General features: G+C 42.2%; 1 protein-coding gene across 2 annotated transcripts in view; it reads right to left on the bottom strand.

The window, feature by feature from the left end:
• Window positions 1-977: 977 nt before the first annotated feature.
• Window positions 978-18098, bottom strand: part of abl1 (c-abl oncogene 1, non-receptor tyrosine kinase) — a 47135-nt gene continuing 30014 nt past the window's right edge. For both annotated transcript variants that reach the window (XM_030066065.1, XM_030066066.1), the window contains 10 exons: window positions 12813-12977; window positions 10745-11040; window positions 7957-8229; window positions 7562-7646; window positions 6943-7120; window positions 5998-6182; window positions 5548-5700; window positions 5347-5436; window positions 5062-5190; window positions 978-4501 (listed from right to left, as the gene is read on the bottom strand). In XM_030066065.1, coding sequence (XP_029921925.1) covers window positions 2811-4501; window positions 5062-5190; window positions 5347-5436; window positions 5548-5700; window positions 5998-6182; window positions 6943-7120; window positions 7562-7646; window positions 7957-8229; window positions 10745-11040; window positions 12813-12977 — 3245 coding nt within the window. In that variant the 3' untranslated portion in view covers window positions 978-2810. The remainder of the gene's footprint in view (window positions 4502-5061; window positions 5191-5346; window positions 5437-5547; window positions 5701-5997; window positions 6183-6942; window positions 7121-7561; window positions 7647-7956; window positions 8230-10744; window positions 11041-12812; window positions 12978-18098) is intronic.

The following is an 18098-nucleotide window of genomic DNA, read 5'->3' on the forward strand; positions in this document are numbered from 1 at the left end:
TTTTGATTTTAATAATGACAATAAAATACTCTAGACAGAAAAAAAAAATAAATTATACATAACCTGTTTCATTGTGTCCTTTCTGTTACTTAGGTGTCCAAGCAGGTAGTGCTGGAACCTGTCGTTTATTTTTTTTGGACTCCTCTTTTTCTACTTCTGCTCTAAAAGTATCTGGATCTCACAAACTGGAAGAGGGACACTGGCAAAAGGCGGTTGGCAGGTTGGTCTGAAATCTCACCCTCATCTCTACTCAGTCAATTACATCAGTTGACCACATGGTGGCACTATAACAAAATATATATTTAGCATATTTCATGTACTGTGCTATTAAATGTTCACTGAGCAGACCTACTAAGCAATCCTAATCGCACCACTAGAGGGCGCCAACATTGTGCAAAGTTCGTCTAATTGCATGAAATTGAGTTCGATTGATTAAAGATTTTCCAAGTATTACAATAAAAACAGCTGGAGTTTAAATTTTATTAAACTGATAATGTATATGCAAAGGAAACTACACCTCGCTTCAACCTCCATTAATTTTGAAAATGAGCAAAATTGAGTTCTATAACTAAAACTGTAACTAAAAGATTGTCAAATTTGATACGATTTTTTTTTTTATATGAAAAAAATGGGGTCAGTGAAAATTAATGTTTTACTGTAAATTGTACAGAGCACCAAAAAAAAAAAAACTTAGCAAATGCTGGTTTAGTGTCTTGTAACATTTAGTCTAATGACTTTCTGCTGTCTGGACAAATCAGCGCCCTGTGCTCGGACTCCATCGTGTGGTATATCTGTTCTCTTATCGCTGGAACAAAAAGCACCGCAGCAGGTCAAAGGTGTCAGTGCTTCAGCTGATGAGGGGCCTGGCAGAGAAATGGAGGAAACACGTTCAAGTTCTTTATGAATTATTGCAATGTTATTCATTAGCTTCAATTTACAGAAAGACGACAGACGTGAAAAAGAACCAAAGACTGTCATGTATTTCAAGTAGCACAACTGCATTGTATTTTATTGCAACAAAAATTGCACCAAGGCTAGGGGGATGAACAAATAAGAAAAAAAGACAATACATATTTACAAAGGAAAGCAAAATTTGTCTACAAAACTGGTGAGGAGGCTCGGATACAAAAGAGAAGTAGTGGTATGATTGGTAAAGGGGAAGAATAAAACAAACAAAACAAAACAAAAAGATTAAGAATGAGCCAACATTGACAGTACCACGGTGAAGTCAAGGCAGCTTGTGTCCTCAGGCATCGCAGTCAGAAAGGGCACACGGGGTTTGGACTACAGCAAAAATACTGAAAACTTTCAACGAGAGATGCAGAGGAAGAGCATAAAGGAACGTATAATGTTACAGTGGAATTTCATGTTTTTCTTTCTTTTTCTTTTTTTTTTTTTTTACAGTCAATAATGGTCTCACTTATACTTAAAATTTTGTAAGACAGCAAGTGACAGATGTCCATAGACATAACATTTCATTTCAGTCCAGTGTTTCCCCCAGGATATATTTTCTGCTGGGGTGGAAAGGCCTCTGCAACAGCATTCAGACCATGTGACACAAACTCTACTCTGAAACCAAAACTTATTCTTTTAGGCGAAGAGGCTCTTCCTGCCTGTTCCTTGGTAGGAGAAACACTGTTTCAGTCTGTGATCCCTCTTCTGCTAAGGCCACGCTGCTACTGATGGCTTTTGTGACTGGCAAGTACAGAACATTGAATCAAATTCAGAAAAATCGGGAAAGCACTGAGTCTGAGGACAACATTAAGATCCAGTGAGATCCGGATCCTGCACCCTGGTCCCTCTCCAGTCAATACTGGAGACAACTGTGTTTGGTATGGAGATCAAACATGTAAATTCAAAAGATGTATTAGCACAACCACTGAGCACAGTCCAACCAAAGCCATATTTCGGCATTTTTAAAGTGGCAAGTCTTGAACAGAGTTCTACCAATAGTGTTTAAGGCACTATTTTTTTTTACCAAGTTGTACAGAGAAGCAACAAGGTGTTCTTTCTGCCTAGTTTGCTTGTTTCCATCACTCCTTTATGGCACATGTTTGCAAATACTGCGATAAGCATCCACTTAGACTAAATACTGACACACACAGGCATACATGTTCATCATTCATGTCATCCAATAGCAGAGGGGAAGTGATGAATGAGGTGGCTGGAGACATCAGATTATAACATTGTGCGATTCCAGAAGCTCCCTAATTCTTACAGGTGAAAATACAAGTTACAAGAAGGGCTTTGAATGTTAGAAGGCATCCTTAAACATAGTGAGGTTAAGGGTGTTTTTTGTTTGTTTTATTTTTGTTTTTTTGCTCAGTCATTGGCAGCAATGCAAAATTTTACACACAGACAGTGATGGAAACAAGTATCACAGGGTTTTTTTTTAATCTACTAGTGTCACTGATGAGGAAAAGAACTAGGAAAAGTAAGACATGATCATTTCTGAAATGATTGGTGAAAAGTCATGTTGATACAGAATTGGCCCCGTGCCTCTCTTTAAGGCCAAAGGAAATGTTCATTCATAGTTAAGGCTTTTCAATATTACAAACTCTTGTTTGAAATGTCTAGAGAAAGATTTCTTTGATTCCGTCCACAATAACCACAGGCTTAAGTGTTTCAAAGTGTACTCCAGTACTTAGTGTGAATCCAATTCGCTTCACTCTGCTCTCCAACATGAGTTCAGCATGGACCACATTTAGTGAAAACAACTGTGGGTCATGCAGTTAGCCAGGAAAATGGTAGTAAGATAAAGTTCATATCAGTTCAAGTGTTATGTCTTGGTAGGTTGGGAGTCTATGGCGCTACCTCTGAACAATGTCGCTGATCTCTTTGACAGAGGAGAGCAGCTTGCTGAAGTCCTGCTGTGCACTGGCGCTCCCGGTGGCAGTGGGGCAGATCTGCAGCTCGCGCAGGCTGCTCTCAAGCTTGTTGATGGCCTCACGGAAGGCAAACTTGTTCCTCATCTGCTGGATGGATTCCACGTAGCTGATGCAGTACTTTGACAGGTTCTTGCCGGCCTCCAGCACAGCACTGTGACTGCCCATCTGCTCCGAGTTGCGGGAAATGGCTGCTCGGAGCAGCTCGGTGCCCTCCAACACCATCTCCCGTGTCACGGCCGAGTTGGGCGTGCGCTCAGCTGGCTGGCGGGGTGCAGTCTTGCGAAGGGAGCGCCGGCTGTTCACTAGGGGGATGAAAGCAGTGGGGGAGGTCTGATCGCTTGGAGAAGTGAGGGAGGAAGAGAAGCCTCCTAGGCTCTGGCTGGAGATGGAGGTGGTCACTGAAGTGGAGGAAGCGGAGGTCTTTAACGGTTGAGGTTTGGAGGTGGAGCCCAGAGGCAGCTTCTTCGAGCCCTCACTGAGGGGTGAGCGGGCCTGGTCACTGGGAGTGGTTGTGTGCTGGGCTTCTGAGAGTGAAGGGAGGCCCTTAGCTTTGGTGTCTGACGTGCTGGATGAAGGGGACGGGAGCTCATGGGTCGGGCTGCGGGAGATCTTGCCCGATTTGGCATTGGAGGGTGGTGGTGGAGGGGCTGGCTTGGGTTTCTGGAACTTGCCTCTTTCCCTGACAGATGAGGAGTCCACCGTGTGTTTGTTCCGGCGGGCCCTGCACTCGTCCCCGGCTGCCCCCAGAGCAGGAAACACGTTGGGCTTGAGCAGCTCGGCCTGGAGAGCGCTGGTCTTGGAGTTGTCCAGCCCCTGGCCTCCAGGTCTCCTCACCAGCTTAGGTGTTAATGCCTGAGGACTAGATCCTGGACTGGGCTCAGTGTCTTTAAACACCTCATCTGATGTATCTTCTGTCTTCTTGGGCAGGCGTGGGGGGGGAGTCAAGGTGCCCATCCTAGGGGCATTATCCCCCTTCTGCTCATTGGCTCTTTTGCGTGGTAGTGCTGGCTTGCCTCCAAAGGTGCCCGAGTCAAAGTGACGCTGGCCCAGGTCACGGGGCAGAGTGACAGACTTCCACTCGGTGCCGTCTGAGCCAGGGGGCATGCTGGACGCAGAGGAGGACCGCAGAAAGCGCTTGGAGTTAGACATCATCTCCTCCTCGCTGGGTGGCGTGGTAGCTGTCTTACCTCCAGGACCTGGCACTGCAGGGACCCCCTTTTTCCTGGGGAAAAGTGGTCCTGGGTAGGTGGGGGCCCCATTGGCGATACCCCCTGCCCCATTGTTGTTAGACCCCAGGAACTTTATGGGGTCAATGTTGTGTGTGGTGTCATTAAAGGCAACAGATGCACCATTGTTGATGTTGTCCATGTCTCTGGAATCTAGATTCAGGCCCCTCCTCTCAGGGTGGACATCCATGTCTCTGAATGAGGAGCTGCGTTTTGGTGGGGCTGGGGCATTCTTTTTCTTCTTCTTGATAAGGCTGAGGAAGCCACGCGTCTTGTCTTTGTCTTTTGGTAGCAGTCGGTCATCCTCATTCAGGTTGGTGTCCAGAAGGGGGCGCTCTTTCCTGGGGAGCATGGGTGATGACACAGCCACCTCCGGCTCCACTGGGTCTGTGAGGAAAAGCACAGGAGATGCTGAACAACATAAAACAGAACAATCACCCAAAGAGAGGTTAATAACTCCTTTGAAAAGCCAAAAAGAAAGTACAATAAATATGTAAAACACAGAACAAAAAACTAACAAATGCACTCAATGGTAAAAACTACAATAAAAACAAAATGGAGACCATTTGAGAGAGAGCCAAAGAGGCAATGCCCAAAGATCTGAGACAGCACTTGGTTTTACGTTTGGGGTTAGAATCACAGACATGAAACTATGCAGTAGCCCAGAACATAACTTAAAACTAATCGGTGACTTAATATTATCAGCACTATCTGAATGGATTGTAAACACAAAAGGCTTGTGTTTTTCATTTAACTCATCAGAAAACCTGTGAGTTGTGTATGAAATAGTCCTGTGTATATTATAATAACCATGTCACATGGTCTTAGGTCTGTTTTGACTGTCAAAACAGCCACTACGATAGAATATGTTCAAATCAATGATAGCAACAAGCAACAAGAGTGTGTGTGTGTGTGTGTGTGTGTCTGTGTGTGCGTGTGTGACTCACCAGGGCTGTCTCCATCCCGGTTGTCCATATTTTTGCGCAGAGTTCTGGTTTTGGTGGGCAACTCTGGAGCCTGCTGGATGGAGCCTAATGTCACCTTCTTCCCTTTCTTCCCCAGTTCCTTCTCGACCTCTGAACAGAGACACACAACAGTCAAAATTTAAGAGTTAACAAAATCCCTGTGCTTCAAAACAACCAGTGCCAGTTTCATTACACAGACTGTCAAATCTCTGTTATTGTGGTTTCGGTAGTAGAAGAACTCAGGTGACCAAAGAAAGCAGCACTGACCGTCAGAGATGCTGGACTCCTGGAACATGGTCTCGAAGGCCTGGTGGGTTTCAGCAAAAGATGGACGCTCTGCAGGGTTCCACTTCCAACCTGGTAGAAACACCAAGAAATTTTAAATCACCCGTCCATCTGTGTTTCAGTAGTCACTGAGAAATACAATGCCTCCGGTTCAATTATGCTGAGGTGGTTTTTGACACTCACAGGCCCTCATGAGTTCATAGACCTTCTCAGGACAGCCCTCTGGTCGGTCCATTCGATAGTCCTTCTCCAGCAGCTCGTAGACCTGAGACAGGTCGATGCCAGGGTACGGAGACATGCCGTAGGTGGCGATCTCCCATAGTAACACGCCGAACGCTGGGGATGTAGAAACAGGACAATTACTTGCTTGGCTCATACAACAACAAAAAGCAGAGACATTACTGCACTGCAATAATGGGAAGCTGAAGGACCATGACTTTCTTTGGAGCTTGTAACTAAAGGACATGCACGTTTTTGGTGCAGTGCCTCCAAGAGTGAAGATAATTCAATTTGTGAAATGCGGGACATGAAAAAATTCTTAGATGAGGAAGGAAAATAAGGAATTCAAAATTTTAGCATTGCTTGAATCTGACAAACTCCACAATTGCAACCAGACATTGTGTTGGTGCTTACCCCACACATCAGACTTAATAGAGAACTTGTTATAGGCCAGGCTCTCTGGTGCGGTCCATTTGATGGGAAACTTGGCCCCGGCATGTGCTGTGTAGGTGTCTCCAGTCATCAGCCGGCTCAGGCCAAAATCTGCTACTTTCACCAGGTGGTTCTCGCCCACTAGACAATTACGGGCAGCTAGGTCCCTGCAGGCGAGAGAGGAAAGAATCCTGATTTTCTCCAATCAGAATAAGTTGGTATATACCACAATCGCAATAGCATACTTTCTGAAACATTAGTGTTTTCAGTTGAGATATTACATGTCCACATATCAGATATTCTCTCTGGCTATATGGGGGAATGGCATTAAGTGTGTTTTTTTCCCCACATCCAGTGTAGTGCTGGCATTCCTTTGGCGTATTTTGTGTAGCAGAGTCACAAGCTGAGTCTTGACAGCCTTTAAAATTTCATGCAGATTGGCCAAGAGAGAAGCCATAAATCATATCACTGCTTCTGAAGGACCTCATTAAACATGTTACAACGAACGATAACTATGTTACAAGACAGCCTTGCTCATGTTATCAGTTTGACCACCCTTGACACAAGATGGCTCAAGACAGCAAACGGGTGAGAGGAGCAGATGCACAGAGAGGAGGGACAGGGGACATGGCAAGAATGGAAAGAATGAAATAAAAGCATCAGGCAGCTCTTGGTAAAAACGAGGTTGCACAGCAAACCTTCACGTAACTAAAGAAAATTAAAATCAAGGCCAGGTTAGCACTCAAGACTTTAGGAGGCTTTTTCAATACTGCCCAATCTCTTCAATTACAAGAATGTTTTTTTTTTTTCAATGTGGGTTTAGAGAAGAAAAATGTTTTAGATTAGAGACATACAGACAGATTGTTTAGGAGCAAGCATCCAAGATTTTCACTTCAACCATGATTACACCCACATGTTTACACCCACCTGTGGATGAAGTTCTTTCTCTCCAGATACTCCATGGCAGAGGAGATCTGTGTGGCCATGTAGAGCAGCACCACAGCGTTCACCTCCTCCCTGTTGCACTCCCTCAGGTAGTCTAATAGGTTGCCATGGGTCATGAACTCTGTGATTATGTAAAATGGTGGCTCCCGTGTGCATACCCCTGACAAGGACACACATTACAAATCAAAGTATGTAAGACAGAAATGCAGAGTACTGAATAATTTAGTTTAATGGAATAGAGTCAGTTCCATATGTAAATCTGACAATAGAAATACTCAACAATGCACATGTACCCAACCTGCAAATATGCTCTTTAGAAATGTATAAAATGCAAACATTTGTAAATCTTTAAATGACTCAACAAGAATAAATTCAAGCCAAAAAGAATCCTATTTTAACATGAGGGAGAGGTTGTAAATTTAATCAACAACTTTTTTTGTGATTGTATTCCTTTCCTGTCCCATTCCATACAGCAGCAAAAAGTGAATTTCTTCACAGGAATCTAGAAAGCCAATCTAAACCTTACCAGGTAGATAAATTTCAATGTGCTGACAATCAGAGAGTGAGGGCTTTTAAGAGAAACCTGGGGTGTCAAACATACCCAGTAGTTGTACCAGGTTGGGGTGTTTAATCTCTTTCATGACAGCAGCCTCCTTGAGAAACTCCTCCACCTCCATAGTGTCCTCCTGGACAAGGGAAGAGAGGCAGTGGTAAACATTTGTCAGAGTGAAAATAACTGCAGTTACATCTAAATGGCACCAGGGGGTGCCGTTAGCCAACCAAAAGCATTTCATGACACCACAGGTTAACATGCAGTGTCAGTAGCTGTTTCACATTAGCACATTAGGATTCAACTGTTACCTTTTTTTTCCAATAAAGACAACTGTACAGGCTTCAGGACTGTAACCACCACATTAAAAAAAAAAAAAAAAAAAAACAACAACAATCTGCTTCCTGCCTTAACCAAAAAACCTGGCTCTCTTTCTGTCTCCATACCTTTAGTGTCTTGACAGCCACAGTGAGACTGTACTTCTTCCAAACGCCCTCGTACACCTCCCCGTACTGGCCTCCTCCTAACTTGTGCTTCATGGTGATGTCAGTGCGCTCCATCTCCCACTTATCATAGTTGGGTGACACTCCATAGATGGTGGGCTTGTTGCGTTTGGGTGCAGGGTAATGCAGTGTGGTGATGAGGCCATCGGCCACGGTGGAATGGTGGTGCACCAGCTCCGCCAGTGTGTTGAAACGGCTCTCTGATGACACATACAGCTAGAGGACAAAGACATGAGACATTAACTCTTGTTATCAAGTAAAACTCCGATGGTGGAGAATTTGTCAAGTTCTGTTATTTTATGCATTACACATGACTGTAAGAGAGTGGAAGCCTGCTTGTTTATCAAGCTGGGAATCCTCCGCTGGATTGATATGATTTGATTACTATGAGAAAAAATATGTCAATCTCCATTCAAACTACCTGTTTTTCAGTGACTTTCAAGAAACAGTTGTCCATACAAAATAGCCACACGTGTCATGACTACTTTTCGATAATGCTGTGCACTACAAACAATTTCGCTTTTCTCGTTTTATTTAGAAGTGACACTGAACAGAAGTGAGGTTTGCTTTTAGTTTCAATTCTTGTCTTCCATTGGCTCACATCTTTTGTTTCTCCCTGTCCTGCATTTCATGGGTCTTCTGTAAGTGGTAGAGAAGTTTTATTCTGTTAGAGTCTGACATGGGAACTGGTCCGCGGCATACTTTGCAAAGTACCGTTTTCTGGTCGGTGTCTAATTTCTTGTGCTCGGACTACATCCAAACAACAGAGGTACCTCCCTTTTCGGGTACAAGTTCCTCATCTTGTCCTGATTGGGCTGAGTCCTGTTCTCTATCAGAGTGTTGTGGGGAGTTTCGTTCTGTGTTGTTATTCGAGCCCACGTGTAGTAATGTTGCGTTCAAGACAACTGGGATCTCTGACAATGGAGGAAGATCTACCGATAGACATTTCTCTCTCGTCCCACAATATATATCATCATAATACACAACATTTACAGAATGCACAGTATTTTCTTTTGTCCAGGACTTATATAACTCTACAAATTGCTCACTATTCACGGCCTGATTCTCAAGAAAACATACAGGTCACCTCTTTATTCATGAATGGGTTCTTTGCACAAGTTAAAGGCATGCGGAGGAGAAGCTGAAAAATAACAACTTTCATCCAAGTGAAAAGACCTTTGAAATCTAAAGAGGATTTGATGGTCTGTTATAATCCAGAGCCTTTGTCCTGGCTAATCCCATTCATTAAATTAAGGCCAATGTAAAAAAAAAAAAAAAAGGCACAAAACAGCATGAATTGTTGAGTTACACTAACAGAGTTATCCTTGGATGACCAGAGTCATGTCAAGGAGCCAGTCAACGTGGAAGGAACTTTGAGGGTTGAGAAGTCTTATCATACCAGACTCCTGACTTCCAACTCTCAGTGGGGGATGGTAAAACAATACAGGACATGGAAGCAAGTGTGTGTGTCTGTATTGTGTTTGTGTGTGTGTGTGTGTGTGTATGCGCATGCTTGGCCATGTCTGTCTGTGCACATTCATTTGCTTTGTGTGTGCAGGCATACTTCTCTGCATCTGTCTGTGTAAATGCATGTCTTAGCATCTGCGTCAGTGTCTGGCCTTGTGTCTACTGGCCGCTGCGAGCAGCACAGTGGTAGTTAGAGGCATTCCTGTCATGCCTAGCACTCCTCCAGCCAGCTCACCTCGCTACATCACAGACTGGGGATGACATAGGCAAGGTGGCAGCTCTCTGCAGTGGGTTTTCAATTCACCTAAATGACCACTGTTGAGGAAATCCCCTTAGCGATGCCTTACCATGGGGGAAATGGGCTTGTCCATGCAGAATACATTATGATGATGGATCCTGTCCTTATCCAATCTCCAGCCGAAGTTCTTTACATTGATAACAGTGAGCAACATTGTGCAAAACCTCTTAACATTTCCAAGCACCTTTTTGATCACTGAAAATGTATCACGTTTTTTATCATTTGAGTTGCAAGGCCAAGTAAGGGACAGCAAAGGCGAAGTTTGGTGGACTGGGATGTCCTTTGTCCATTTTATAAATACCTTGGAGAGAGAGAGCAATTGAAGTAATACTGCAATGTGAATGTGTGTGTGTGTGTGTGTGTGTGTCAAGTATTCCAAACCACTCTCCTAGTGCTACACTGCCAGAAAAGCGATCCCCGTGGTTACCATACCTGTCATCAGTCTTAATACGAGTCGTTTGTACTGGTGAGTTATGCAACACATTTTTAGAAGTTCTAAGCAGAACTTTTACCCAAAGATATAAAAGACACTGCCATGTAAGTAATGCTCCATTTTCATGATAATTTAAACTCTATTAGGGCTTACCAATATGGCTAAATAAGTGCATAAGTATGTTGTGATTATTTTGATTGATATTGCAGTTGGGACATGATTCACAATTTCATTTGTCCATCATAATTCTAATTTTCATGGGAAAAAACTATTAAAATGATGATATGAGTGCTGAGGTCTGTACCAAACAACCATGCGATTTTGAAAATATTTTGATTAATTGTTCAGCCCTAACATCTAGACACTTTGTGTGTGCAGAGAGGGTGTCATCCTTTTTTCAGCTGTCACTGTAATTATGACTTGGACACCGAGTGTGTATGTGAGGGGAAGTGTTTGGTGCCCTGATTGAAAAAAAAAAACAGCTAGTTAAAACCTTGATTTGTCCGTATGTATCTGTTTCTAGCCCTGCTTACCTTGCCATCAGAAGCAGTGTTAATCCTGTAATGGTAGACTCTACCCTCGTACCGCAGAGAAATGGACCTCTGGCCAGGGCTGCTCTCACTCTCCCGGACCAGGAAGCTTCCGTTTATGCCTGAGCTGAGCAGGTACTCTGCAGCATTGCGTGACACGGGCCCATGGTACCAGCTGTGCTTCTCCAGGCTGTTGACAGGGGTGATGTAGTTGGACGGCACCCAGCCCTGGCCATTCTTGGTCTGTGCCTCACACCACTCTCCATTGTGGTTGTAGCCCAGCACACGCAGCTTCTCTCCTTGTAGGTAAAACAGCAGAACATGGCATTAGGCTGATATCAGTGAAGGGGCGTTAGAAAGCACAGGGGTGTATGTATGAGATTCAAAAACAAAAAACTTACAATGCCAAGGAAGCTGTTGTCAATTGGTAGCATTCCTGGTTTGTCCCAGTAAAGCAATAACATCTGATAATATTTTTTAGCTGCTACCTCTTGCTTTTTTTTTTTTTTTTTTACAGCTGAGACTTTTGAGAATACTCTATACCTTTGAACTAAAGACAGATTACTATAAAACACACCACAACTCAAAGAGGTCAGTGTGTTTTGAGGCAAAACTCTCAGAATGAAAGAGTGGCTCAACTCAGTATGGACACTTAAGTGGGATTTTTTTAATAACCCAAAATCATATCATACACCGCTAGGCATTTTAAGATGATTATATAATCCATGTTATGTGGGTGGAAAGGACTATTAATTACAAGCTAGCAGTGTGCTGGCACAAATAAAAGTAGTGACAATCCTCTTGCCACACTCTAATATTGACCAAATGTAATGGTCCATATTAGAGCTAAGTGAAGACATAATTTTGAAATGATTGCTTTGTGCAGGGCATTTCCTTGAATATCCCGGTGAATGTTTTCTCTCCTTCCTTCCTCTGTTTGTCTGTGTGATCCATCTGCAGGACTTTTTTTTTTTTTTTTTTTACAGTTTTTTCAGTGGAAAATACTCACATGAGCCCGCATCAGGAAGTGAGAGTCAGACGGGGATAAAGACAGAGAGAGGAAAGGCGACTGGACAGGAAGCAACTTATGTTGACTTCCAGTAAACCACCCAGCATCATATTGACACTTCAAGTATCTCTAGGACCGCGCTGTGCCTCTGTTCAGTCAAGGTTTTGTACAGCCACAACATGAACTTCCATTAACGATCTCACTGGACCAAATGACAAACAGAGAAGAAGATCCCCGTCCAAATATAATCTCAGAGGGAGAATAACTTTACACAGACTGTTTGTGCTGGGTGAACTGACTCTCCAGTGACATCAGCTGTTTTTCTATTAAACATGGTGAACTGAGAATACACAGCAGGCGCTGCTGGATGAAAGTGAACAAAAACAGAGATGTGGTCAATTAAGGATACACAATTAACAGATCTTAAATCCAAATGGATTTTTTTTAAAAATGGCCATTTTTACACACTTCATTAAACCTATGAGACAGATACTGTATGGCAATGAGGATCTGTGTCTGTTCATGCACTAGATGATGAGCTGCTGCTCCGGTCATTTAGGAAAGGTAGTACTGGAAAAGCCAAAGAAACTTGCAATTTGTAGTGAGAGGAGAGGAGAGATCATAGTCTCATTTATCTTTATACAGGTTTGATAAAATTTGTCTCTTTTGGCATATTGGCAGCACTGCCGTTGCTTTACTCTTATTTCCCCAAATGACACTTTTTTATTGTGTTACAAAAATGCCTGAAAATTAGATAACTGTCCATCTCATTTTGCTCTTACTTGCATATCATATCAATATGATGACTAATTTACACACGTGTTTGTTTAACCTATCCATAAGATGCAAACTTGGCATCATGACAACATGTACATGATCAAGGATATGTATATGCTTTCAGATGATATATAAACATTACAATGACTTTTCAAACCTTGCCATAAATTTATTTGACAGCTGAAGTTCACTCCTAATCGAAACAGTGTTGAGATTAGAACTGCTCCATGTGAAATTTTTGCCAATGGATAGCATAATTTCTCTCCCACTCAAATTCTTCCTCACCTTTAGTAATGCTGAGGGTGTTGTCCCCACTGGCCACGAAATCATAGAGAGCGACAAACAGGTTGGGGTCATTCTCGCTCGGTCCAGCCAACAGGTTCTCTTTGGAGTTCCAGCGGGCCGCTTCTGTCAGACCCTGGGGCTCAAAGTCTGGTTTCTGGAGAGCTTCTGAAACACACAGAGAACCACTACGTCAGAACACACAACTCACTGAAATATGAGTGAATGAATCAGACAAAGTATGGCTCAGTGAAGAATGAGGGAAAGCAACAAAAATCGGGACACTTGTAGGCAAACGATATGCAGATTTCATAGAGGTTTACATGATGTACCATTCAGAATGCAGTGGTGTTGGGAATCAGTACTCAGCTGTTTTTACCATCTAATATAGTCCAGCAAACTTAATTTGCTTCAGCAACAATGACAACTTCCCTCTCTCCTTGTGCCATTTAAATTCTTCCATTTCCCAAAGGGAAAGGAAAGGGAAAGGGTGCAACCAGCCTACAACCATCAGCTGTGCCTTGCTCCAACCAGCAGGTCAACAGCTGTGATTCCACTGTGGTACTACAGACATAAAACTGATCATGTGGTACAATCATTGCTCTATTTTTCAGTTCCTAAACTACCCTTGTTGACTGTTTCATGACAAGCTAGAGAACTTTTACATGTGAGAGTTTAAGAACGTGCACTGTCTCGGTACAACTTTCACTGACTGTGGAGTTAGCTGTGCTTAGACTCATAATGTGCCCAGATGAAGCGCCTTAATTCAGTGGTTTAACTAATCATTATGATCATAACAGGCCCAGTCTGAATTATGGCAATTTTAGAGAAGTAAATTTGATGGCAATGCATTGCAAAAATGGGCAGAACAAGGAGAAACGGAGAAGACTGTAATTAAGAGAAAGAGACAGGATAGGGATGCACAAAGACGACTGCAAAGAACCAGCACCAACCAAGGCAGCTGGTGAGGTCGCTTTGCATTGCCTCATGTCTCCTGCTCAAACTTGTCCTGAACACGCAGCAAAGACTATAGCTGATGACTATCATATACACGTTTTGCACCTGCATGAGAGGAAATAACTCTCCATCTCCAGAGGTGGCAGTAGTCTTTATTTGTAATTCAAAAGGCCAATGGGAAGCTTCAAAATCATGGAAAGTTACAGAAACAAACTAACTGAAATTAGTTAGTCCTTAGTTTTCACACCACTTTGAATGTATTCGAAAATGGTTTTTGATATACAAATTGAGAATATGTCTGAAAAATGGGCAGTGCCCTCTTTGTGTGCCCTGTGTCCTTTGCTTGCTTTGCTCAAACAGCCAATAAGAAAGCTTTCTCTTTCACCTATGGCCTCCACAGCCAATTCAACGTGCTGAATCGGGCAGTCAGTCACTGAGGCCAGACAAGTGTCGACAGTGCAGGACACGTCGCAAAAACCAAAAACTGCAGGTGATCATCGGTCACAGACACTCCCTGCCGACCCAACAAGGGCCAGCGGTTGGCTTGGTGTGTCAGAGTCCGCAGGGAGAGGCAATGTAGGGATGAAGGGGCTTTTAACTGCAATTTGGCCTTAACAGAGGCTTGATTGTGTGGCCTACTCAGCTGTTGTCACACATGTTTTGGGGGGCACCTTACAACCCCTCCCCACCCAGCCCCCACCCGACACAAACATACCTTTTCATCTGGGACAACAGGCTAGAGCAGCAGCAATTCTTGTTTGAGCACTGCATATTTACATGCAATATACACCTTATTTCCTTTTCTTTTTAAATTTAATTTCAGTTGAAAAACATGCTCACAAAATGACATATTATGCACTCGAACACTGCTGCTCAACATAATTCTGCACAGCATTACAATTTCCTTTATTTAACAGCTTACAAAGGAACAGTCACCTTACAAATGGGGGCTGCTGTTTGTTTATGTGTGGTGGTGGTGGCATTTTTTTTTTTTTTGAAGTGAGACCCATTGTCTGACTTTAAAAACACCCAGGTCAAAGAAAGGAGGACAGAGGGATATAAAAAATAAATAAATAAATAAATAATAAAACAGCATCTAGTGACCTGCTGAGGCTGGGGACTGACTGCATGTGCTCAGTAAACCTGATGGATGCAATCAAAACACAGACACCACCCATGTACAAAGCATTGGTTCTCTAACAGTTATTTAGCAACATAACCCTACTGCAGCAGTGAAGCTGCCCACATAGCAAGAAAAATGTGAATTTGAAACAAAATTACAATTACAATTACAACACAAGTGTCCATATAGAAAAATATAAATATTAAGATAAAAACCCTTCTTTAACTCCAAAACCGGCAGGAATAGGAAATGGTGCGGCTCAAACAGAGATGCTCCCTTGTATGACACCTCCAAACTGCAGGAGGTGCAATTTTTTTGATAAAGGTGAAATGTGTGACAAAACAGCATTGTAATAAAGTACTGTCATGCTACAGAGATGCCCTGGCCTACAAACTGTATATCCCATTACGGTACAGACGCCAGCAAAAACATCATCATTTTCACAACTTTCAGTGAAAATTAAAGTTATGATGCAAAAACTATTATTCCTGCTGAAATCGTGAATCATGACACAGGTACAATATCTGTGAAATTACAATGATTTTTTTTTTTTTTTTAAACCGTATCGTTCAGCCCTATTAGACACCAACCTTATTACTGCAGATAGGTCCTGAACCAATAACACACTGGGCAAGATGGTCAGTGATATCAAAGACAGTGACACTGAGCTGTCTGTTAAACAGGCAGGCTGAAAAAGCCAAATGCATCCACACAGTTTAGCCAAATGGATGCAGAACGTTTGTGCTGTATTGCAACTTCTTTTGATCTGCAATGTAGGAATTGGTATACTGATGTGGGTGAAAGCAGCAAGTGTGCAAAGTGACTGAGACATAGTTGGATTTGATGGAAATACCAGCCAATCATAGCCCACACAGCACAGATGATTGCCCGTGACAAAAGACGGTATATAACAGAGGAGACATACACATTCTCTCTGAATGACATGTTTGATGAGACTTTCAGAGGGAGAAAAACCAAACTGCCTGGGAGCTGAAAAGTTGAACCACTTATTATCTCACAAAAGTCCCCAAACTCAGAAGCAACACACCTCTTTCATTTTGGAGCAACAATTGAGGGGACTTCCCTGAGATAGGAAAAATGCACACTGGTACTTAAATGCTCCATGCACAAGCACAGTGAGGGTCTACTTAGCACTGTAACTGTGTAATTGACGAAAAGAGAAGCCAACTTGTCTGCTCGAGTGTAGAAAAGCATTTTTATATTCAAAATCATGACATGTCACTATTCCTGAATAAGGAGATATGTGCATGATTAGAACGTAGCCATGACACCTCAAGGCCAATTATTTTCTCATTACTGTAATGATTTAAACCTAAAGGACGTACTCCTTTGTAAGACCAAGCAGTGATACATGGTCTGAGTATCCAAGATTAACTTTATTAACTTTACTGAAATTAGTAGTAAGGTCGTGTGTCATTTCAATCTGCTTACTTAGTTAATAAAATCACTCTGACTCACTTAACTGAAATAATTGTTTATTCTGTGTGTACCGTCCTAAATCCTTGACATTTATGCCTTATTTGGCACAGACCGATAGCTCACTGAGCATAGCTAATCCTTCTTCTTAACAACAGAGCTAAATGAAAGCTCAAATGAAATAAGGTGCAAAGGTTTCCAGAGGTATGAAATATGTCTGGTTTAATTGCACAGAAAATTATAAACCAAACCTTAATAAAACTCAAAGCAGTAGGATTCAGCAAGGATAAAAAAAAACAAACAAACAAACAAACAAAAAACATCAATACAAACTAAGCAACGATAAAAACATGAAAATTTAATATAAACTTAAAGGCTCAGCAACTGTCAAATGCATCTGTAACTTCCACTTCAGCTCTACGCTCAACTGTTACAAAAATGATGCCAGAGTTTGTATTTTTTTTTTATTTATTTATTTGTTAACCGTTGTGCTGTCGACTGGCAGGACATGGTCAAGTGTGTTATAAAAGCACATTAGACAGGTAATTGTCAACAGACGATGGAGGCTGAGAGAGAAATGGGATTTGGCTCGTTGGAAAATCCAGCAGTGTCGTCTCCTTTTAGAGTGTGCAACTAACATGTTTCTTATTTAACAAATGAATGCATATACATCTGTCATCAATGATTGTCCTAAAACGCTAACACAAATACTAAACTTGCGACAATGTAACAGTAAATGGTAAGAGTAGGAAGCTGGCCTCTAATTATACAGGGAACGTATCCTGACATTTCAAAATTCAGGACAGCATGGAGATTTGTTCCATAAGCAAACATAACAAAGACCTCTCACCAGACAAGCACAACATGAACAAAAGGTTAAGTTAAAGTCAAAATGAAACAGTCCTGCGCTAACAAGACAAACAACTAATCCGTGCATGAGCACCATCTAGGCTATAGACCTTGGGGAAAAGAGACTACACTTAACTTACCTCTTGTGTATGAGACATATTTGTGTGCATTTTGTGCTGTTGAATACACAGTCACCCACACGTGCCCCAAATACAGTGTAGAAGTTTATATTGGTAATAAAGGTGCAGATATCTGCAAACAAAATTTGCAAATCTAGCACTAAAACAAATAATTTTCAGGTTTTCACCATGAGATGTTACCACAGATCTGTAAACAAAGGCACTGAACCGCAGAAGGAGAGATTTCTTTTCCATGGGGCAAATGAAAAAAAAGAAAGAAAAAGAAAAAACTGAACTGTATTGATCAACAAGTCTTATTTTTTAATCACTGCTGGTCAAAAATTTACATGTCTGTGCATCATCCATCACATAGGCTCAACAGGGATGAGCAGTGTGTTCCCACTGAATGTTGAGGATACACAAAGATAAACAAATAAAACCACAGTGAGAGAAAAAACAGCCGTGTTTTGTCAAATGAATCTGGGAGGGAGCTGAAACCAGAGATGGAGGGAGAGATAAGCAATCAGCACTGAGCAAGACTGAGAGAAAGCATGATTTAAAAGAAAGAAAGAAAGAAAGAAAGAAAGAAAGAAAGAAAGAAAGAAAGAAAAAGAGAGACCATATGTCCAGAGGTTGCCATGGTCAAAAACATGTGGGCAGTGCATTTGAGCAGGCCACACCATACATGTCCATTTTACTAACCACAAATACCGCAGCTCTTTGTGAGAGGGTGACAGCACACTGACACATGCACCAAGACAACACACACTCAGAGGAAAGAAAAATAAAAGACATGAAAAGGGA

This window comes from Myripristis murdjan, chromosome 12 (genome assembly GCF_902150065.1).
Source record: "Myripristis murdjan chromosome 12, fMyrMur1.1, whole genome shotgun sequence".
NCBI lineage: Eukaryota > Metazoa > Chordata > Actinopteri > Holocentriformes > Holocentridae > Myripristis > Myripristis murdjan.